Here is a 24,427-nt window from a genome sequence, read left to right as displayed (position 1 = left end):
TCTTGAACTTCTGGCCTCAAGCAATTCTCCTATCTTGGCTTCCCAAAGTGCTGGGATTTTAGGTGTGGGCCACCATGCCCAGCCTTTATTCTTCATTTTCGTAAGACAGAGAGTCTCCAGAAAGCATTAACCATAAGATCATTGGGCCACTTAAAATATTTTAACAGTAATTCAATAATTCCATAATACCATTGACTATTCAGTCACTGTTCATATTTCCAAGATTTTCCTACACATTAAGAAAAATTAGTTTTCTGGCCCTGCGCGGTGGCTCACGCCTGTAATCCCAGCGCTTTGGGAGGCCGAGGCGGGCGGATCACGAGGTCGGGAGATCGAGACCATCCTGGCTAACACGGTGAAACCCCGTCTCTACTAAAAATACAAAAAATTAGCTGGGCGTGGTGGTGCATACCTGTAGTCCCAGCTACTCGGAGGCTGAGGCAAGAGAATGGCGTGAACCCAGGAGGCGGAGCTTGCAGTGAGCCGAGTTGGTGCCACTGCACTCCAGCCTGGGCGACAGAGTGAGACTCCATCTCAAAAAAAAAAAAAAAGAAAAATTAGTTTTCTGTACTTGAATTGAGACCCAAAAGAGGTTCCCGTATTGTAACTGGTGGACAGGTCCCTTAAGACCTCTCTACAGATTTCTCTGTCAATTTTTTTCTTGCATTTTTGTTTGCTTGTTTGTTATTATTTTTCAAAGAAACTGGGTCACTTGTCCTGTAGAGTTAACCACAGTATAGATTTTGCTGAATGCGCCTGTGTGGTTTGTTTATATGGTTACAATTCCTCTGTCCTCTAGATTTTTTGTAAAATGGTAGTTATGTTTAGAGGGCTGCCCAGATTCAAGCTAAAAAAAAAAAAAAAAACCTCTAATTTTTACAGCAGTTTTAGGTTCACAGCAAAATTGAGCAGCAGGTACAGCAATTTCCTATATACCTCCTGCCTCAACACATGCATAGCCTCCTCACGATCAATATCCCCCACAAGAGTGGCATTCAATACTTTCGTTACAATTGATAACCCTACACTGGTACGTCATTATCACCCAGAGTCCGTAGTTTACATTAGGGTTCACTTTTGGTGTTGTCCATTTTCTACTGACATGTGTCACTATTATAGTATCATACCGAGTAGTTTCACTGTCTTAAAAATCCTCTGTGCTCCACCTGTTCATACCTCCCTCCCCACTAACTCCTGGCAACCACTGGTCTTTTTGCTGTCTCCATAGTTTTGCCTTTTCCAGATGTCATATAGTTGGAATCATAAAGTATGTAGCTTAAGGTTAGCTTCTTTTCTTTCTTTCTTTCTTTCTTTCTTTTCTTTTCTTTCTTTTTTTTTTTTTTGAGACAGTCTTGTTCTGTTGCCCAGGCTGAAGTTCAGTGGCGCTATTTCGGCTCACTGCAACCTCTGCCCCCCCCGGTTCAAGTGATTCTCCTGCCTCAACCTCCCAGGTAGATGGGATTACAGGCATGTGCTACCATGCCAGGCTAATTTTTGTATTTTTAGTACAGGTGGGGTTTTCCCATGTTGGCCAGGCTGGTCTCGAACTCCTGACCTCAGGTGACCCACCCACCCACCTACCTTGGTCTCCCAAAGTGCTGGGATTACAGACATGAGCCACCACGTCCAGCCTAGATTAGTTTCTTTTACTTAATAATATGCATGTAAGTTCCTCCATGCCTTTTCATTCCTGTTAGCGCGTTTATTTTTTAGCACTGAATAACATTCCATTGTCCGAATGAATTAATACCATGGCTTGTCTTTTTACTTACTGCAGGACATTTGGTTGTTTCTAGGTTTTGGCCATTATGAATAAAGCTACTGTAAACATCTGTATACAAGTTTCTGTGTGGACATAAGTTTTCAACTCCTTTGGAGAAATTTCAGAGATCATGACTGCTGGATTATATGGTAAGAGGATATTTAGTTTTTTAAGAAACTGCTAAAGTCTTTGAAAGTGGTTGTACCAGTTTGCATTCTCACCACCAGTGTGTGAGAGCTTCTGCTGCTCCACACCCTCGCCAGCATTTGGTGCAGTCAGTGTTCTGGATTTTAGCCATTCTAACAGACGTGTAATGGTATCCAGTTGTTGATTTTATTTGCATTTCCCTGATGACATATGATGATATGATGTGGAGCATCTTTTCTTCATATGCTTTGTCATCTGTGTATCTTCTTTGCTGAGGTGTCTGTTAAGGTCTTTGTCTATATTTTAATCGGGTTTCTTTTTTTCTTTTTTCTTTTTTTCTTTTTTTTTTTTTTTTTGAGATGGAGTTTCGCTCTTGTCGCCTAGGCTGGAGTGCAATGACGCAATCTCGGCTCACTGCAACCTCTGCCTCCTGGGTTCAAGTGATTCTCCTGCCTCAGCCTCCTGAGTAGCTGGGATTACAGGCAGCCGCCACCATAGCTGGCTAATTTTGTATTTTTCGTAGCAATGGGGTTTCACCGTGTTGGCCAGGCTGGTCTCGAACCCCTGACCTCAGGTGATCTGCCCGCCTCAGCCTCCAAAGTGCTGGGATTATAGGTGGGAGCCACCATGCCAGCCCAGTTTCTTTTTCTTACTGTTGAGTTTTAAGAGTTCTTTGTAAATTTGGAACACCAATTCCTTAACAGATATGTCTTTTGCAAATTTTTTTTGCCAGTGTGTAGCTTCCCTTCTCATTCTCATGACAGTGTCTTTCATGCAGCAGAAATGCTTAATTTTAATGAAGCCTGGCTTGTCAATTCTTTCTTTCATGGATAGTGGCTTTGGTCTTGTATCTAAAAGCCATTGCAAAACCTAGTCATCTCAATTTTCTTCTGTGTTATTCTAGGAGTTTCCCAGTTTCACATCTTATGTTTAGGTCTGTGGTCCACTGTATTACTTCTTGTGGATGGTGTAAAGTGTGTATCCAGATTCACTTTGTTGTATGTGCATGTCCAGTTGTTCCAGCACCGTGTGTTGAAAAGACTCTCTTTTCTCCATAATATTGACTTCACTCCTTTGCCAAAGATCAATCAGTTATACTTATGTGGGTCTACTTTTGGTCTCTCTATTCTGTTCCATTGATCTATTTGTCTATTATTTTGACAATACCACATCGTCTTGATAACTTTAAAGTAAGTCTTGAAGTTGGTTGGTGTCAGTCACCCAACTTTGTTTTTCTCCTTCAATACTGGATTGGCTATTATGGGTCTTTTGCCTCTGCACATAAATTTTAGAATCAGTGTGTATCATGATTTACACAAAGTAACTTGCTGGGATGGACATTGTATGAAATCGATAGAACCAGTTGGGAAGAACTGACATCTTGACAATAATTGAGTCTTCCTATCTATGAACATAGAATATTCTTCATTTATTTAGTTCTTTGATTTCTTTCATCAGCATTTTGTAGTTTTTCTCAAATAATGCTTGTAAATATTTTGTTAGATTTATCTCTTAAGTATTTCATCTTTTGTGTGTGCTGGTACAAATGATATTGTGTTTTTAATTTCAAATTCCACTAGTTTATTGCTGGTGTATAGGAAAGCAATTGACCTTTATACATTAACCTTATATCCTGCAACCTTGCTGTAATTGCTTGTTAGATCCAACAGTTTTTGGTTGATTCGTTTTGATTTTCTAGATAGACAATCATGTCATCTGTGAACAAAGACAGTTTTACTTATTCCTTTCCATCTGTATGCCTTGTATTTCCTCTTCTTGTCTTGCTGTATTAACTAGGACTTTCAGTAGACTGTTGAAAGGCATGGTGAGAGGGAACATCCTTGCCTTGCTCCTGATCTTAGTGGTAAAAAAGCTCCGAGTCTCTCACCAGTAAGTGTGACGTTCGCTATAGGTTTCTTACAGATATTCTTTATCAAGTTGAGGAAGTTCTCCTCTATTCCTAGTTCACTGAGTGGTTTTTTGTTTTTTGTGTTTTTTTAACTATAAGTGGGCATTGAATTTTGTCAAATTCTTTTTCTGCATTTATTGAGATGACCATGTGATTTTTCTTCTTTAGTCTGTTGATGTGATAGGTTTTACATTAACTTTACATTACTTTTACATTACATTTACATTAACTGATTTTTGAATGTTGACTCCAACTTGCATGCCTTCGATAAATTACACTTGGTCATGGTGTATAATTTATACATTGTTGGATTTCATTTGCTAATTTTTAAAGCATTTTTACATCTGTGTTTATGAGAGATATTGGTCTGTAGTTTTCTTTTCTTGCAACATCTTTGTCTGGTTTTGGTGTTAGGGTGACACTGGCCTCATAGAATGAGTTAGAAAGTTTTCCCTCTGCTTCTATCTTCTGAAAGAGATTGTAAAGAATTGGTAAAGTTTCCTTTTAAAATACTTGTTAGAATTCCTTGGTGAACTCTTCTGGACTTGGTGCTTACAGTTTTGGAAGATTATTAATTGTGAATTCAATTGTTCAATTTCTTTAATAGGTATAGGCCTATTCTTGGCTCACTGCACCTCTGCTTCCTGGATGCAAGCGGTTCGGTTCGCCTGCCTCAGCCTCCCGAGTAGCTGGGATTACAGACACATGGCACCACACCCGGCTAATTTTTGTTTTGTTTTGTTTTTTAGTAGAGGCAGGGTTTTGCCATGTTGCCCAGGCTGGTCTTGAACTCGTGAGCTCAGGCAATCTGCCAGCCTCGGCCTCCCAAAGTGCTAGAATTACAGGTGTGAGCCACGGCGCCCGGCCTTTAGATTGTTTGTTTCTTCTTACATGAATTTTAGCAGACTGTGTCTTTCAAGGAATGTCTCTTTCATCTAGGTTATCAAATTTGTGAGTGTAGAGTTGTTCACAGTATTCCTTCATGTTTTTTTTTTAATGGCCATGAGATCTGCAGTGATGTTCCCTTTTTCATTTCTGATGTTAACAATTTATGTCCTCTCTTTTTTATTCTTAGTTTGCCTGTCTTTTATTTTATTTATGCTTTCACAGTATCGGCTTTTCAAACCTTCAAAATCAGGTTTTCTTGATTTTGTCTGTTAATTTTCTGTTGTCAGTTGCATCTCAATTTCTGCTCTAATGTTTATGTCTTCTGCTTACTTTGGATTTCATTTGCTCTTCTTTTTTTTTTAGTTTCTTATGGAGGAAGTTTAGATGATTGATTTGAGAGCTTTCTTCTTTTTAAATATTTGCATTCAGTGCTATAATTTGCCCTCTAAGCACTATTTTGGTGCATCTACAAATTTTGATAAGCTGTACTTTCACTTGTATTTGGTTCGGAATATTTTAAAATTTCTTTAGAAATTTCTTCTCTGATTCTTGTGTTATTTAGAAGTGTATTGTTTAATTTCCAAGTACTTGGGAATTTTCCAGTTATCTTTCTGTTGTTGATTTCTAGTTTAATTCTATTGTGGTCTGATAGCAGACATTGTGTGATTTCTATTGACTGAAATTTGTTAAGATGTGCTTTATGTCCCAGAATGCTATCTTGGTGAACTTTCTTTATTTTTTTCTTTTCTTTTTTTTTTTTTTAAGACAGAGACTCGCTGTGTCACCCAGGCCGGAGTGCAATGGCGTGGTCTTGGCTCACTGCAACCTCTGCCTCCTGGGTTCAAGCAATCTCCTGCCTTCAAGCCTCCTGAGTAGCTGGGGTTACAGGCATGTGCCACTATGCCAGGCTAATTTTTGTATTTTTAGTAGAGATGGGGTTTCGCCACATTGGCCAGGCTGGTCACGAACTCCTGACCTCAGGTGACCTTTCCATGTGACCTTGAGAAGAATGTCTATTCTGCTGTTGTTGGATGAGGTAGTCTATAGATGTCCATTATATCCAATTGATTGATGGTGTCATTGACTTCAACTATATTCTTAACTTATATTCTGCCTCCTGGATCTGTCCACTTTTGATAAAAGGGTATTGAAGTCTCCAGCCAAAATAGTGGATTCATCTACTTCTCCTTGCAGTTCTGTTGCTTTTTGCCTCACCTATTTTGATGCTCTGTTAGGAGCATAATTAAGGATTGTTATATCTTCTTGGATAATTTATCTCTTTATTATTGTGTAATGCCCTCTTTATCCATGATAACTTTCCTTGCTCTGAAGTCTACTCTTTCCAAAACTAATATATCTATCCTTGTTTTCCTAATTAGTGTTACTGTGTTATATCTTTCTCTATACATTTACTTTAAATCTATCTAGATTCTTATATTTAAAGTTTGTTTCTTGTAGACAACATGTAGTCAGGTCTTGTTTTTCAATTCACTTTGACAATCTCTGTCCTTTAGTGGGTGCATTTAGGCTGGGCATGGTGGCTCACACCTATGATCCCAGCACTTTGGGAAGCTAAGGCAGGAGGAACACTTGCATCTGGGGGTTTGAGACCAGCCTGGGGACCACAGTGAGACTCCCATCTCTAGGAAAAATAAAAAATTAGCCCTGCATAGTGGTGCACACCTGCAGTCCCAAGTACTCTGGAGGCAGAAGTGGGAGGACTGCTTAAGCTTTGGAGGTCAAGGCTGCAGTGAGCCGTGATTGTGCCACTGCACTCCAGCCTGGGTGACAGAGTGAGACCCTGTCACAAAATAATAATAATATAATGATAATAATGATTATTTTTAAAATGGGTGCATTTAGGCCATTGATATTCAAAGTGATTATTGATGTAGTTGAATGAATATTACCATATTTATTGTTGTTCCCTATTAGTTGTCCTGGTTCTTTGTTCTTATTTTGTCTTCTACTCTTTTCTTCCTTTTGTGTTTTAATTGAACATTTGATTATTCCATTTTCTCTCCTTTTAAGCATATCAGTTTTATTCTTTTACTTTTTTAGAAGTTGCCCTAGAGTTTGCAATATACATTTACAACGAATCCGAGTCCACTTCAAATAACGATACCAGCTGGGTGCAGTGGCTCATGCCTAGTCTCCCATTGCTTTGGGAGGCCAAGGTGGGAGAATCACTTGAGCCCAGGAGTGAGCCATGTTGGTGCCACTGCACTCCAGTCTGAGAGTGACCCCATCTCAAATAAAACAAAAAATCCAAAGAACACACACACACACAAACAAACCCCAAACAACACTGTATCGCTTATGGGTAGTACAAGTAACGTAAGATAACAAAATAATTTAATTCCTCCCTTCCATCCCTGGCATCATTGCTGTCATTCATTTCACTTATACATAAGCATATACAATTAAATACATTGCTACTATCATTATCTTGAACAGACTGATATCTATCAGATCAATTAAGAATGAGAAAAATAAGGCCAGGCACGGTGGCTCATGCCTGTAATTACAGCACTTTGGGAGGCCGAGGCAGGTGGATCACCTGAGGTCAGGAGTTCAAAACCAGCCTGGCCAACATGGTGAAACCCCAACTCTAATAAAAATACAAAAATTAGCTGGGCACGGTGGTGTGCCCCTGTAATCCGAGTTACCCAGGAGGCTGAGGTAGGAGAATAGCATGAACCCAGGAGGCAGAGATCACAGCACTGCACTCCAACCTGGGCAACAAAGCGAGACTCCATTTCAAAAACAAACAAACAAACAAACAAACAGACAAATAAGAAAAATAAAGGTTTTTGTTTCACCTTCACTTGTTCCTTCTCTGATGCTTTTCCTTTCTTTATGTTGATCCCAGTTTTTGATTTGTATAATTTTTCTTCTTTCTAAAGAACTTCTTGTAACATGTCTTGCCAGGCAGTTGTATAGGAAAAAAAATTTTCTCAATTTTTGTTTTTCTGAGAGTCTTTACTTCTTCATGTTTGAAGGATAATTTTTCAGGGTACAGAATTCTAGGTTGGTGGTTGTTTTCTCTCAACACCTTAAGTATTTTAGTGCATTCTCTTCCTGTTTGCTTTGTTTCTGAAGAGAAGTCAGATATAATTCTTACCTTTGCTCTTCTGTAGGTGAGATGTTCCTTCCCTCCGGCTTCTTTCAAGATTTTCTTTATCTTTGATTTTCTATAGCTTGAATATGATATGCCTGGGTGTGTTTTTGGGGCATTTATCCTGCTTTGTGTTCTCGGAGCTTCTGGAATCTGTGGTTTGGTATGTGATCTTAATTTGAGGGAAATTCTCAGTCATTATTATTTCAAATCTTTCTTCTTTTCCTTTCTCTTGTTCTTCTCCTTTTTATATTTCCATTTACACCGTTTGCAGTTGTCTTGCAGTTCTTGGATGGTCTGTTCTATTTATTCCAGTCCTTTTTCTGTTTTCTTTTCAGTTTTGAAGGTTTCTATTGAAATACGCCCAAGCTCAGAGATTATTTTCTTAGCCATATCCAGTCTATTAATAAGCTCATTGAAGGCGTTCTTTTTTTCTGTCACAGTGTTTTTTATCTCTAGCATTTCTTTTTAGTTCTTAGAATTTCCATCTCTCTGCTTACATTGTCCATCTGTTCTTGCATGCTGCTTACTTTATCCATTAGAGCCCTTAGCATTCTAGTCATAGCTGTTTTACATTCCTGGTCTGATCATTTCAACATCCATGTCATACCTGAATCTGGCTTTAATGTTTGCTCTGTCTGTTTGGAATTTGTTATTTTGTCTTTTAGTATGCCTTGTAACTTTTTCTTCAAAGCCTGGCATGGTGTCTTGGGTAAAAGGAACTGTTGTAAATGGGCCTTTGGTGATGTGGTGGTAAGGCATCAGGCAATTGGAAAGTGTTCCACAGTCCTATGGTTTCGTCTCAATCTCTAAGGGAGCCTATGCCTCTGGACTGTGAACTTCACACCTGCTTCTCGGTACCCCCTTCTCTCCTGTGGGTGGGACAGGAAGATGTGAGTGGGATCCAGCTGGGTATTTCCCTTCCTCCAGGTCAGTTAGGCACTGATAAAACCCCAGTAGTTTAGGCACTGGTAAAATAGTTTCTCTTGAGGGCAGACCTTGTTAAGAAGAACAGAATGTTTTTATGTATTCCAAAATGGCTCCTTTCCCCCTCCCTGTGCTGGAAACATGAGGGATTTTTCTCCAATATTCAATGTGAGCACCAGGTCAAGCTCTTGGGGGTAAAACTCACAAAAGTGTAGGACTCTCCCATCCCCATGACTCAGTCTTAGAGGTTTTCACTCTTAGAATTATCCACACTGAGCCTCCAGCATTAGTCAATTATAGTGTAAGTTTTCCTACCCTGGCCCTGGTTCCCACAGTTTCTGCTCTGGTCTGTTGTGATTCTCTGTATTCACCTGCCTGTCCCTTCAACTTGGGAGCAGTGGTTTGCCCTGTAACCTCTCTTCTCTTATGGATCTAAGAAGAGCTGTTGCTTTTTCAGTTTGTTCAGACTTTATTTATTTATTTATTTATTTGAGACAGAGTCTGGCTCTATCACCCAGGCCGGAGTACAGTGGCATGATCTCGGCTCACTGCCACTTCTACCTCCCAGGCTTAAGCAATCCTCCCACCTCAGCCTTGGGAGTAGCTGGGACCACTGGCGTGCACCATCATGTCTGAGGAATTTTTGTGTTTTTTGTAGAGACGGGGATTTACCATGTTGCCCAGACTGGTCTCAAACTCCTGGGCTCAAGTGATCTGCCTGCCCTGGCCTCCCAAAGTACTGAGATTACAGGAGTGAGCCTGGCCCAGCTTTTTACTTTTTGTTAGGATAGTGTGGCGACTTCCAAGTTTCTTATTTGCTGGGATGGAAACTGGAAGTACTTTTCTGCCTCCTCCTCCTCCTCCTCCTCCTCCTCCTTCTCCTCCTGCTGCTGCTGCTGCTTCTTCTTCTTCTTCTTCTTCTTCTTCTTCTTCTTCTTCTTCTTCTTCTTCTTCTTCTTCTTCTTCTAGAACACTTCATAGGTGCTGTCCTTTTCCTCCATCCAGCCCCCTAAACATTAGTCTCTCTTCCTCCTAGTGCCTAGGATACCACCTGGAAAGAATGTGTGCTGGGACTAGGGACACCTGGGGTCTATCTGATGGGCAAGGCTAAAAGGGAAGTGGCTCAAGATGGCATCTAGAGAACTCAGTCTTTACCTGTACCTGCTATTTAGTGAGGAAGTCATCACTTCATAGTAATAAGAATCATAACCATGACTTCTGGAGTGTATACAATATGTCAGCCACTGTTTTAATTGCTTTTAATGGAAAAGCTAATTTATTCTTCTCAACAACCCCATGTGGTTGGTACTAATATTATTACCATTTAGAAATGAGGAACCAAGCCCGGAAAGACGAGCTCATTTGTCTAAAATGTCACCACTGTGCTTGCCAGAGAGAACAGTCCTATCTTGGAGAGTCCTTGACTTAGAGGCTTTTCGGCTTCTATCATCAACGCACTTTGAAATGCTGCATTCTCACCCTGATTGACCTCTTGTGGTCTCAAAATAGTGCATCAACTACAAATTCCTCTTTTATCTTGGCGGGTGTTTGCCTGCCAGGGCAGCCACTCACCTCCAGACTTCTTGTCTCAAGGTCCTCTGTAGACATAAGAATTATGCCTTCTCATTAGGCAGTACTTTCAAAGCTAGATTCAGGCAAAATGGCCCATCTACCTAGAGCCGTTTGGCCTTCTGGAAATGACAGCTGCTTACCTTTTTTTCAGTGCCAGAGGACCACAGTAATATGGTCCTATAAAGGCAATCTGTAAGATACTGTTTAGTTTTACCACTTTACAAAATATCTACTCCCCTCCTCCACCACTCACACTCTTGGAAAACAAACAAACAAACAAAAAAAACAAAAAAAACCCAAAAAAAACCCAGTTCCCCTCCCACAGGTTTTAGTGTTGGAGCTGTTCCTACCTAGCCCTGGGGAACTGGGGTAATGATCTTTGTACCTTGCAGGGATGTCACTTATCTAAGATTCTGGAAAAAGGGAACTAGTAATAAATTATGTAAAGGCTTCACGAACTGAACCTCAAAGTTCTTTTGGGACCAAACCTCTCTGCTCCCAAATCGTGGAGCAGGAGGAGTGTGGGGCCGGGCGTGGAGAGTGGCAACAGAAGCTGTGAGCAGGACCAGCAACCGATATGCCTAGGGCCTAGGACAAAATGGAAATGTGGGGCCCCTTGTTAAAAAATGATCAAGAACTTCAAGATAACATCAACATGGCATTAATCCAAATATGGAGCCGTTCTAAATGCGGGCCTTGTGTGAACACAGGCGATGTGCTCATGGAGTCGGCTCTGGCAGTAGGGGGCCCTCCTGGCACTTTGGGACGCATCTGAAACACTTGCAAAAATGATATAATGTTTGTAAAATAAGACGGAGCTCGACTGCGTAGTATATGAGGCCATTTTCTTTTTCTTTCTTTCTTTCTTTTTTTTTTTCTTTTGAGACTGAATTTTGCTCTTGTTGCCCAGGCTGGAGTGCAATGGTGTAATCTCAGCTCACTGCAACCTCCACCTCCAGGGTTCAAGCGATTCTCCTGCCTCAGCCTCCCAAGTAACTGGGATTACAGGCACCCACCACCACACCTAGCTAATTATTGTATTTTTAATAAAGACGGGGTTTCACCACGTTGGCCAGGCTGGTCTCGAACTCCTGACCTCAGGTGATCCACCTGCCTCGGCCTCCCAAAGTGTTGGGATTATAGGTGTGAGCCACCGCGCCCAGACATAAGAGGCCACTTTTCGTTGTGGCTCAGATAACTCTGAACTGTGGCATATTCCAGACAGAGGTATAATAGGACTAAGCACTGAATGTCCTAAGGGAAAGTCTCCAGGTTTTTGAAGACCACATCATGGCAATAATGGCCTAGCACAGCAATTCCTGCCTCACGGCGAGGAAGCGGAGGTTAAGGCGCAAATAGAGTATGAAAAAGTACATTTATTAATTTAATCACAAAAACATGGAAAGTAAAACCCCTAAAAGTCTTCTCGGTCCATTCAGATGCAGAAAAGGTAGGGTGAGAAAGCATTGTGCAGGCTTGGCTTAGAGAAGACTGAGGAACGTGAGAAACAGTGCCTTAGCTTTTTATGTTTACTTTTTTTAAAAGAACAGCAATGCAAGGAGAAACATTTGGGAGATGCTTATCAATGTAAAAAACATCTGGAAATGGGAAATAGCAGATGCAGATGATTTTGTGCTAAGGGAGGATTCTGCTCCTAAATTTCTCTAGGAGACCCCACACAGCAGAATGGAAGCTTCTGGTGACCAGTCTTCCACTTCTCTTGCAGAGGAGACATTGATCACCATGAAGACAGGCCGTAAGCAAAAGCTGGGGACAGAAATGTTTGGGGCTGTGTACCAGGCCGTTGTTTCTAGGTACCTCTGCAGGATCTCGAAGGACTTCCCTGAGATCACCAAGGGACAGAAATCCACATTGCACACCTCCGTGGGTCACCATTCACATTTCAGTCTGCTGGGGAACGGTACTCCAGGGTGCCTTTCACACGGTCTACAATGGGGGATGTGTAGTGTGACTCAGTATTTTCCCTCTCTGTGTTTGATAGATGTCTCTGGCATTCTATAAAACAATGGCTTTTTCACAGGTGGTCCTGGCACCTCCACTGGACTTCAGTGGGGTACTCTCTGCTCTATCACCTGTCTTCCTGCTATGACTGGATACAGGCTGGTAAGAGAAGGGTGAGCATGTCATTCTGCGTTCTTTTCCCTTTTCTGCTAACCCACGAAGCTCTCCAGTGAATCGCCATGAGCAGATGAGACCAAATTAGAACAAAATCCCTCCACTCCAGAGACTGAAGCTAGGTCTTCCTGAAAAAGTATTTAATATAGTTTTAATGCTCATATAATCCTTAAATCTGGCTAATTTTTAAGAACCTTCCATTTGCAAGATTACATTTACGACTTTCTCTCAGTGCCTCGATTTTCTCATCTGTAAGATGGGCTGTAATATAATGGGTTATTGAGAGCATCATATGAGTTAATATAAGAAAAGTCCTTCTGTCAAGTACTAAGTGTTATTATTAAATGAGAAATGTGATAAATAAGCACGTACAATGATGGTTTTTTTTCTTTTTCTTTTTAAATAAGATGGGGTCTTGCCATGTTTCCCAGGCTGGTCTCGGACTCCGGGGCTCAAGTGGTCCTGCCACCTCGGCCTCCGAGGGATTACTGGGATTGCAGGTATGAGCCACCACACCTGGCCTACAATATTGTGAAATCAAAAAGATCACTTGTAATACTGGTTTTGTAGTAGCTGGTGCCTTCCATAGGGCAATGTTTTGGCCTGTGGATGAAATGTTGAGTATTACTCTCTAAAAGCAGGCTCCTGACTGACACGAAAGTCATCATGCCTTGTGTCCGCATGAGCAGATTCTTTCCTGCCTTCAAAGAAAAATGAGAAGAAAAGAATTGATTTCTTCTGTGGAGTTGGACCCTTTCCAGAACTTTATGGCTATGTTTTAAATTGATGAATGGCTGACTGCCGGTGGAGACCCTGACAGGCTGGGACTGCTGGGATGTTAAAATAAAATGATAGAAAATGAAGACAATTCAGCTTGAGTTTCCACAGGGCTATTTGATCCGACCAGAATCCTTTCCAGAGCAAACAGGGCCAGAGAGAGCCAACACCTGTAACAACATCGCTGTGTCCCTGCCCGAAGGGTGGCCACTGGAGGCAGAAGGGAAATAAGGAGTCTGTGGGGCAGACAAAGGAAAGACACAGGCCTGGGGACCCAGCTGCCTCATGCCACCTTTGAAATGACAATGGGGATTTTAAAAACCGACTGCAATTTAAAACAGGAAAAGCAGAGTCTCCCTACCTGTAAGGTGATGCTTCGGGTGGGGCCAGTCTCTTCGGGACTCATCTGTGTTGCAGCTTTGTCACCCCCTGGGGCCTTGGGCCTGATTTCTCTTGGGAGGCTGCCCTCCAGGTGGCTGTGCCAGACAGCAGCGGGCTCCAAACTGAGGGAGGTGAACTCATCTTCATAACACTAGATGCTGAAAATCTGACACTTTATCCATAGCAGGTAAACAACTTAAAAAGATTATTTTAAATAACAAAATAAAATAAAAATAATACCCTTTGGGAGGCTGAGGCAGGCGAATCACCTGAGGTCAGGAGTTCGAGACCAGCCTAGCCAACATGGCGAAACCCTGTCTCTACAAAAATACAAAAAAAAATTAGCCAGGCATAGTGATGGACCCCTGTCATCCCACCTCTTAGAAGGCTGAGGCAGGAGAATCGCTTGAACCTGGGAGGTGGAGGTTGCAGTGAGCTGAGATCATGCCACTGCACTCCAGCCTGGGTGACAGAGCAATACTCCGTCTCAAAAAAAAAAAAAAAAAAAAAAAAAAAAAAAAAAAAAAAAAAAGTAATAAAAGTAATACATGTTGGAAGAAAGTTTAGAAAATATAGAAAAGTAACAAAAAGAAGACAATTATTCATGTCTCACTACCTATAGCCAACATTTGTTAAAAGTTTGGTATGTTTTCTTCCGGACTTCAACAAAAACACCCAGAGAGCTATGCTTTAAAAAGTAGTCATGACTATGTCTTACTTAATGTTATTTTATAATCATTCTACGTGGTATGATGACATTTTATAGACACAGTTGAATGGCTGTGTAATTCTATCAAATACATGGATTATTAGTTAATTTTCTTTTTAATAAAAGGATATTTTGACTGTTTTACTTTTTACTAGTATAAATAATGCTACAATGAGCACTTCTTAAATAACTGCGTTTTGAGATGTAATTCAGGTATCATAACATTTACTTTTTATGGAGTACGATGCTGTAGATTTTAGCATATTCGCAGTTGTACAACTATCATCACATCTCATTCCAGAATATTTTTATCACCCTAGAAAGAAATCCCATACCCATTCCTCCCTCTCTCCAGCCCCTGACAACAACTAATCTATTTTCTATTTCTATGGATTTGTCTATTCTGAACATTTCATGTAAATGGAACCACAAAAAAGGTGACCCTTTGTGTCTGGCCTCTTTCACTGATCACAGTATTTCCAAGGTTCACGCATGTTATCACAGGTGTCAGTACTTGATTCCTTTTTATGGCCAAATAATATTCCATCGCGTAGATGTACCACTTTTGTTTATCCATTCACCAGTGAGCGGACGTTTAAAGCTTCTCTTTCACCTTTTGGCTATTACGAACATTGCTGCTCTAATATTTACATATGAGGCTTTTGTTGTTTTTTTTTGAGACAAGTTCTCGCTCTGTCACCTAGGCTAAAGTACAGTAGCATGATCTTGGCTCACCGCAACCTCCACCTCCCTGATTCACGCAATTCTCCTGCCTCAGCCTCCCAAGTAACTGGGATTATAGGCGCCCACCACCATACCTGGCTAATTTTTGTATTTTTAGTAGAGATGGAATTTCACCATGCTGGCCAGGCTGGTCTCAAACTCCTGACCTCAAGTGATCTGCCCGCCTCAGCCTCCCGAAGTGCTGGGGTTATAGGCATGAGCCACTGCACCTGGCCAATGTACAAGTTTTGTGTGGACATGTTTTCACCAATCTTGAGTATAAACCTAAGAGTGGAATTACCAGCCGTGTGGTGACTCTGTGTTTAGCCTTCTGAGGAAATGCCCAGCTGTTTTCCAAAGCGGCTGCACCATTTTGCATTTCCACCAGCATTGTGCGAGCTTTCCAGTATTTTCACAACACTTGCTGTTTTCCGTTTCAATTTTTTAAATATCCATCATAGTGGGTGTGAAGTGGTATCTCATTGTAGCTTTTATTTTCATTTTCCTGGTGACTAGTATGTTTAGCATCTTCTCATGTGCTTCTTGGATGTTTGTGTATTTATCTTCTTTGGAGAAATGTTTATTCAAATTGTGTGCACAGCTTAAAATTATGTTATTTTTCTTTTTATTGTCAAGTTACAAGAATTCTTTCTACATTCTGGATAAAAATCCCTTATCAGAAATATGGAGAAAATGCAAACATTTTCTCCCATTCTGTGGGTCGTCTTCTTACTTTCTTTATGGTGTCTTTTGATGCACAAAAGTTTTACATTTTGATGAGGTCTGATTTATCTATTTTTTTCTTTAGTTGCTTGAGCTTTTGGTGCCCTATCTACAAATCTATTATCTAGACCATGGTCACGAAGATCTACACCTTTGCTTGCTTCTAAAAGATTGATAATTTTTGATTTTATATTTAGAGCAAAGTCTGCATCACATGGAAACATCTAGGACAGGGAGACTTTGCTGACTTAAATGGTATGAAAATTTTGATATAGTCAAATCGCTTTCCAAAGTGGTTGCACCAATTTGCATGCTTATTAGCAAATGAGAGAGCCCATTTCATTGTATACTGTAAAGCTTTTTTAAGGTTCCTATTACTCTTGTTAGACTAGATATGACCAAATTCTTGCTACGGATCCCCCAACTTTACCTTTCATTCTTTTCTGACCAAAGTTTCTTAGGCGTTAAGGTATTCAGCGATGCGTAGATATTTCTTGTGTCGTCATAACTGATGTAATTGACTAAAATTGAGGTAGCCATAAAATGATTTAACTCATTGTTGAAAATAAACATCTATTGAGCATCTGTAGAGGGTGTGGGGAAGGGTGGAGGGGAGGGAAAGAGGGGATGGGGGTGCAAAGATGAATGAGACACAACCCCTAGTATGGAGAACACTTACGTTTGTCAGGAACACTTTTTTTTTTTTTAGTACAATTTCCATTTTATTTTTCTCCAGAGAATAGTCTGTCTCAGTCTTTAAGGACTCAGCTCCTTACATGGGCTTTGGTGGGGGACGTGGGGCAGCACCCACAGGTCTAAATCGGGGAGGGGGTGTTCGATTCTTGCGGGCTTCACAGGATCGATTCCTGACTACTTTGCTGTGAATTGCACAACTCATACAGTAATGCAGCTTCACACACGGCTTGGGAAGCACATAGGCATCGAAGACGCTTGCTTCAGAAATGTCCCTGACTGCTGCGGCCTCCACTATGTTTCCAGTGATGAATTTCTTAATGGCCTTGTCCTTGGGCACGCATCGGGCACAGTTAGCGCAGCGAACAGGCTGCACATGGCCGCGGCCCTTTTTGGCACGACCGTTGTTCCTTCTTCTCTTTGTCATCTTGGACGTACGGACCGAAGAGAGCAAGGAACACTTTCATAGCTGTGTGCCTGGGGGTCCTCTCAAACAGCCCTGGTGTTATGTAAACAAGATGCCATCCCTGTTGTAATGGTGAAGAAATTGGCTCAGAGGTCAAATGAATTGTGCAAGGTCACAGGGCTAATGAGGGAAAAGAGTCAGTCAACCAGTATTTACTGAGGACCCTCTATGTGCCATGCATGCATCCAGAGATATAGTATTGAAAAAGGAGCCTCCATTCTGGTTGAGAAGAGACAGGCACAAACAGTCAAGAAACAGATAAGAAAGAATTGCATGAGGTGGGTAGAGGGATACAGTTTTACCTAGTGTATTAGGGTTCTCCAGAGAAACAGAGTAATAGTGCATGTATAGATAGAGAGAGAAAGATTTATTATAAGGCATTGGCTCATACAATTAAAGAGGCCGAGAAGTCTCACAAAGCCGGCAAGCTGGAGGCAGACGGTGTAGCTCCAATCTGAGTCTGAAGTCCTGAGAACTAGGAGAGCCGATGGTGTAAGTTGGAGTCCAAAAGCTGGCAGGCTTAAGACCCTGGAGGAGCAGATGTTTCTGCTGGAGTCTGAAAGTAGAAAAAGACTGATGTCTCAGCTCAAGGAAGTCAAGCAGAAGGAAATTATTTCTTAAGGGACAGTCAACCTTTTTGGTCTATGCAGGTCTTCAACTGGTTGGATGAAAGCCACTCACATTAGGCAGACCAATCTGTTCTACTCAACCAATTCAAATTTTAATCTCATCCAAAGCACCCTCCCATACACACCCAGAAAATATTTGACCAAATATCTGGGCACCCTATGGCCTAATCAAATTGACATAGACAATTAATATCACACCTAGGATTGCTGAAGGCTTCACTGAAGTAGTGACATTTGAACCAAGAAACACGAATATTTGGGGAAGAGCTTTCTAGGTAGAGGGAATAGCAAGTTCTGAGGTGAGAAGAAACCAGACTATTTTAGGGACAGCAAAAAGATCAGCTTGTTTGGAAGAAAACAGCAAGGAGAGGATTAGTAGAGGAGGAAGGTGGCAGGGCCAGATTGCATGAGGTTTGTAGACCATGATTAGAAGTTCGCACTTCGGCCAGGCATGGTGGCTCATGCCTGTAATCCCAGCACTTTGGGAGGCTGAGGTGGGCAGATCACTTGAGGTCAGGAGTTCACAAAAGCCTGGCCAACATTGTGAAACCCATCTGTACTAAAAATACAAAATTAGCCGGGGGTGATGGCATGTGCCTGTCATCCCAGCTACTCAGAAGGCTGAGGCAGGAGAATTGCTTGAACTTGGGAGGTGGAGGTTGCAGTGAGCCAAGATTGTGCCACTGCACTCCAGCCTGGGCAACAGAGAGAGACTCTGTCTCAAAGGAAAAAAAAAAAAAGTTTGCACTTCATTCTAAGTAAAGTGGAATGGTTTTGGAGGGATATCAGAAAGATCAAGGTGATAAAACGAAAAGAGCACATCATGCATGTGGACAGGGAGACCAGTTACAAGGTCAAGATCACGGTACCTTGAAGTAGGGTGGGGCTCGAAAGGTGATGATGGTCAGAGGTTGGACACATTGTGGAAGCAGGACTTGTAGAATTTGTCAGTGAATTGAACGTGGAATGTGAGATTTATGGCAAATCAGATATTACTCCTAGATCTTGGTCTGAGCAACTAGGATGTTGGTACTACATTTATCAACATGGAGAATTTTTGCTGGGGCTTTGGGGTGAGAAATGGAGTTTTGGAGAAAATTAGAAGTTATCTTTTGGCCTTGTTAATTTGGATTTGTTACTCTGACTAGAACCCAGGCCTTCTGTCTTAGTCTGTTGGGGATGCTATAACAAAATACCATAGACTGGGTGGCTTATAAACAACAGCAATGTATCACAGTTCTGGAGGCTGCAAAGTCCAACATCGAGGCACTAGCAGATTAAGGGTCTGGTGAGGATCTCCTTCCTCAAAGACAGGCTTCTTTTTACTGTAACCTCACATGGTAGAAGGGGTGAGGGAGCTCTCTCAGGCTTCTTCCCTAGGAGCAGGAATCCCATTCATGAGGGTGCCACCCCTCGTGACCTAAGCGCCCAGCAGAGACTCCACCTCCTAACACCATCGCTTTGGGAGTTAGGATTTCAACATATGAATAGGGGCAGGGGGTCATAACCATTCAACCCAGGTCATAACCAGTCTGCATATTCTGACCAGAACAGGTGTTTTTCCTACAAAGATACACTATTTATTCATTTACAATATGTTTATTGAGCCCCTGCTGTGTGCAGAGCTTGGTCTGAGATGCTGAGAAAACAGCACAGACCACAGCAGGGGCATTATCGATAATGGTGCCCCACAGAACCAGCAACTCTGGGTTGAGGCTCTGCTATGTGCTGGGCATTGTGCAGAATACAAAGTGAGTCAGACACATTCCCGATGCTCCAAATGCTTTCAACTTAATTGGACAGTTTAGGCAGAGAGACAAATGACAACTGATGGCCATGAATTAGTTCACAATACACTTATTGAATACACGTTATATTCCAGGCACTGTGCTAAACATGCTACATTCTGAGACTACAAAGATGAATTAGAATGCATTCCTGTCTCCCAAAAGCTCACCTTCACGTGGAGGAGAGATTTAGGCAAGCCCACGATTTCAGTTCCATGTGGTCGAGGTAGGACAGTATGGAAACACATGTACGATGCTTAGCCGAGGTTACTGTCTGGCATTGGGGGAAACTACCCCGAAGAGATCATACCTCAGCTGTGTCTTGCAGGATGAGGCAGACCAGAAGAAGACTGATGGCATTCCTGGCTAAGGGGACAACTGCAAACAGGACAGTGGGGGGCTTGGGGACAGGGGAGCAGAGCTGAGGGGCTCAGGATTCATCCTGTGAGTGACAGGGGCTACTCCTGCGTTCTCAGCAGAGGGTGGGCTCTGTGGATGGGTTGGCTTGAGTTGTACAGCTTCGTATATGTGGATAACGGGCGGTTGAGGAGGAGGTGTGGGGGGACTGGAGGTGGCAATGCCAGCTAGGAGGATGTGCCCAAGGATGACAGCTAAGAGAGAAAGATGGGAGCCTGAGATGAATGACTAGTGGGGTTCAGTGGGGCAAGCGAGGGCCCTATGATCCTGCTGACCTCAGTAAGCAGGGAAGGTTTCACTAGGGAGGAAGGGTGGAGAAGGTTGGAAGGGAAATTGGAAGAAACTGGACCTAGCTCAAGAGGTTGTCAGAGAAGGTTGAAGGAGGGGTGTGATCCATGACAGTAACCAACAGACACTCCCCTCATTAGTCAACAATCCCTGATGTCATTTAATCCTCACAGCTGTGTTGTGGGCTAGGCACACACCCCATTTCAAAGGCAAGGAAATGAAGGGTTGGAGAGGTTGAGTAATGTGCCTACGGTCACAATGCGCAGTGGTGTGGGTTTTCAGGCCCTCCTTTTGTTTTACTCCCTGTTGTCTGGTATCTCCCCTGGCGGTGTGGATTAGAACTGAGGCAGTGCCACCCCAGGGGCCAGAGTGCCAGCCTCCTCATAGCCCAGCGGCCCCTCCCTCCGGGGGCTGTGCATCGCCCTCCCCTAAGGCTCCTCTCTTGCATTCCCTGAATCCCAGCAGGCGTGCCTGGCAGCCGTCAAGCTCATCACCTCTGAGATCAGAAAGGCTTGGAAGTAGACGCTGGGGGCTGTAAGCTGAGGAAACGCACAGAGGAGCAGTTAAAGTAGTGCAGGGTGCCGAGCCTGCCTTTAATGGTTTGCAGCTGCAGCAAGCACCAGCTTCCCCGTGGGCTCTGCCCTGCTGCGGGGGCTGGCTGGCTGTATTTCGCATCCCGACCAATTAGATCCCCATGTGTGCTGCAGGCGTGAAAAAATAGAAAGTGAATAATCCTTCATTCGCCTCTGCATGGCAAGCAGCTTTGATCCTCTCGGTGAGGTGGCCCTGTTCCATCAGAAAGTTCATCTCTTCTCAGCTTCCCTCTTTTTTTTTTTTTTTACCCAGTTTCCTTGTCTCAAAATGGCATTAACCTCCACCCAGAGACCTATGAAATGACCACGATTCATCTTCAGACCCTTCTGATCAAAGCTGGGTTGGATTTTCTTCGCCTTCTCTCTTTTAAACTTCCGCTGTGCAGTCCCTCCTTTCTAACATTGGTTTGGTGCCAATGTTTCCAGGCTGAAATCAAAAGGAATAGTCTATTAATATCAGGCTCCTGTAACAAGGCCACCATTGTTTGCTTCATTTCAGACTACCTATGGTCTTCTGGTGAGAAAGAGAGATCAGGAGCCTGAGTGTGGAGCCTGTGTGTGTGTGTGCGTGTGCACGCAGGCGTGTGTGTGTGTGTGGGGGGAGGTCAGATAAGCAATTTCAAAATGAGCAAAAATAGAAGGAATCGATCCTGGTTCATTTCAAATGCCTGCTGAATCTCAGTGACTCTGGCTATGGATTAAAACACCGATCACCCGTTTTGTTTCAGAAGCACCAAGGTCTTAGAGGCATGTTTGGCTAGAAGACCTACCTTAATGCTACAGGTTAGGTGGTGGAGCTGCTGCTGGAGGTGGTGTGGAAGGGTGGGCAGTGGAGGAGGAGTGGAGAGAGGAGCAGCTGGGGGTGTTGCTGGAGGAGGAAGCAGAGCTGGGGCAGAGCTGGTGTGGGTGTTTGTGCAGAGGAGGAGGAGGTGGGGTGGTGGGGTGCTGGAGGGGAGGGATTAGTAGTCTTGGTGTGGAAGGCATGAAGAAGGTGGTGGAGGTGGCAGAAGCAGTGAAGGAGGAAGTAGAGGAGGCTTGGAGGGGCTGAGGGAGGTGGAGAAGGAGAAAGTGGAGGCAGGGGTTGAAGGGTGCTGGTGGTGGAGGTGTGGAGGAGATGGAGGAGGTGGTGGTGGCAGTAGATGAGGAACTAGAGGAGGGGATAGAGAGGATGAGGGAGAAAATAGTGGTGGGGGGAGATACTGGGTGAAGCAGACTTACTGAAAACAGAACACACTGCTGTCCATGCTTCCTTCATCCCATCCCAGTGATCCCACAAGCTGGGAAGACTCGAAAGGTTATCCTGGAAATCGCAGGGCAGGTTTAGGGTGGTCACTCCCAGCCGAGGCCTCTTTGGATAGCCCTTGTTGGAAGCAGCTCTGCCTGGATAGGAACTGCATAGACATAGGTTTATATCATTCAAGTTTGTGACACAAACCATTACAGTGTAACCCTTCTGGAAGTCGGGGGTGGGGTGGGATCACCTGGGTCATCTACACAGAATGTGCCTGGGATTCGTGAGTGAACTGCATGGCTCAGTGAGAAAAACGAACGGGGAGTCCCAGGCCTGGGTGCCAGCCCTGCCTCTGCTGAACTGCGTGGACTTCTCCACTTTACTTTCCAGTCTCCCAGTGTGTGAAATGAGGTTGTTGAATTAGGAGTGCCGGCTCTAACAGACCCTCTGTTTCTACCTAGGAGAAACTGTGTAACCATTAGCGCTTTGCTTGAGGTGGTTCCTGAGCTTTTAAGGATAGACTCTTATTTTCCATTTTTCCTGCCTGGTCCTTTTCTGAAGATAGGGAAGAGTGGGACTTAGTTTACCTTTTGACAGCCTTGGATAACTGGATGGGCTATATCACCCAGTGCCCATTACCCTTAGGCCATACCCCAAACCAAACCCAGACCAAAGTCAGACAGATTCTTGCCGCAATTAACTTCGAGGAAAGGTCACAAGTTTGGATGAGAGGGTTCCAAAATGGCCTGATGGCTGGGCACAGTGGCTCATGCCTGTTAATCCCAGCACTTTGGGAGGCGGAGGCAGGAGGATCACTTGAGGCTAGGAGTTGGAGACCAGCCTGGACAACATAGTGAGATCCCATCTCTATTATTTTATAAAAATATAACCTGTTGTTACCTGTGACTACTCATTGCCAGAGACCAGAAATGCAAGTTCCAGTCCCAGAGTAAAGTCAGACTGTCAGGAGACCAGCCAGTGAGCAGTTCCATCCATCTAGAAGAGACAGCAGAACTGGGCAGGGGAGGGTATGAGGCAGGCAGGGCGATTCTGGAGTAAAGTTTCTGCTGCTGATAATGAGTCATCCGCAGTTTCTCTGTTGCTTGCTACCACACATTTTGAAGCCGTGGGGAAGGCTTTTAAAGGGTCAGAGCCAAGTTGTCCCTTTGGACAAGAAGTCAGTCCCAAGACATCAGGACGGTTGCTGGTCGTGACTTTTCCAAGACAAGATTGCTCAGGATACTGTGGTGTGGCAGGAACACTGAATTCAGAGGTTGGCATTGAGGGGCTGGGCGTGGTGGTGTACTCCTGTAAGCCCAGCACTTTGGGAGGCCAAAGTGGGAGGATCTCTTGAGTCCAGGAGTTTGAAACGACCCTGGGCAACATAGTGAGACCTAGCCTCTACAAAAAATATCAAAATTAACCAGGCGTGGTGGCACCTGCCTGTAGTCCCAGCTACTCGGGAGGCTGAGTCGGGAGGATAGCTGGAGCCCCACAGGTCAAGGCTTTAGTGAGCTGAGATCTGCATGCTCCAGCCTGGGTGACAAAGTGAGACCCTGTCTCAAAAAAAGGAAAAAAAAAATGATTGGTGTTGAGGCTTGGTTCTGAAACTTACTTTTGAGACATTGAGTATATCGCTTCTCCTATAAAGCCCAATTTCCTCATCCTCATTGTAATGGGAACAGTAACAATTTCAGCTTCTATGTTGCCCTGAGGGTAGGAGCACTTTGGGAACTGCTCAGTATTCTACACGTGTTCAAGACTTTTTGTTACTACAGCTCTCCTTGACTTCTCTGACTTGCTGTGATGGGGCAGGTAGGAAGGAAGGTGAGCTGGGTGCAACTTCTTCTGACACACCCGAGCAGCCTGAAGCCACCACTGACTTAATGATGGATTTCCAGCGGTCAGAGTGCTGCTTACAGACCTAACTGAAATATTCTGAGGTTCACTGGCTGTAACCACATCTGAATGGATCAAAAGGTGTCATAACCCAGCTGAAGAGCCATGCCTTGAAAGCAGGAGACTCAATATTTCCTGAGTGTCAACTATACAGGCTAGCTGCGGCTCACAATTAATCACTATTCACTCCTGGAAGGTAGATATTATCATCCTTATTTTACAGCTGGGCAAACTGGGGCTCAGAGCGATTAAGTAACATGCCCAAAGTCACAGAATTGTTCAGTGAAAGAAACGTGATTCGAATCCAGTTCTGTCTGTGAATGTCTCCACTATACCATGTTGATGCTTTGCCAAGACGAGCTGAAATCTTTCTGTGATATATATATATACACACACATATATATATATATTTTTCCAGACAGAGTCTCCCTCTGTTGCCCAGGCTGGAGTTCTGTGGTGTGATCTCAGCTCACTGCAACCTCCATCTCCCGGGTTCAAATAATTCTCCTGCCTCAGCCTCCCAAGTAGCTGGGATTACAGGTGCCCACCACCACCTCTGGCTAATTTTTGTATTTTTAGTGGAGACAGGGTTTCACCATGTTGGCCAGGCTGGTCTCGAACTCCTGACCCCAGGTGATCCACCTGCCTCGGC

At 43.4% G+C, this 24,427-nt stretch overlaps 1 protein-coding gene and 1 long non-coding RNA gene across 2 annotated transcripts in view; one reads left to right on the top strand and one right to left on the bottom strand.

Annotated features, from left to right (window-relative positions):
• The window catches only part of LOC112619133, a 48,140-nt gene that overhangs the window by 5,004 nt on the left and 18,709 nt on the right, over positions 1–24,427 (top strand). The window lies entirely within an intron of this gene.
• Positions 16,487–16,892, bottom strand: LOC112619132 (40S ribosomal protein S26-like). The gene has a single exon (XM_025377004.1). The coding sequence runs from the start codon at positions 16,890–16,892 to the stop codon at positions 16,545–16,547; it is 348 nt and encodes a 115-aa protein (XP_025232789.1). The 3' UTR covers positions 16,487–16,544.

The sequence above is a fragment of the Theropithecus gelada genome, chromosome 2 (assembly GCF_003255815.1).
Source record: "Theropithecus gelada isolate Dixy chromosome 2, Tgel_1.0, whole genome shotgun sequence".
Lineage (NCBI taxonomy): Eukaryota > Metazoa > Chordata > Mammalia > Primates > Cercopithecidae > Theropithecus > Theropithecus gelada.
This window is presented reverse-complemented; position numbering and strand designations above follow the sequence as displayed.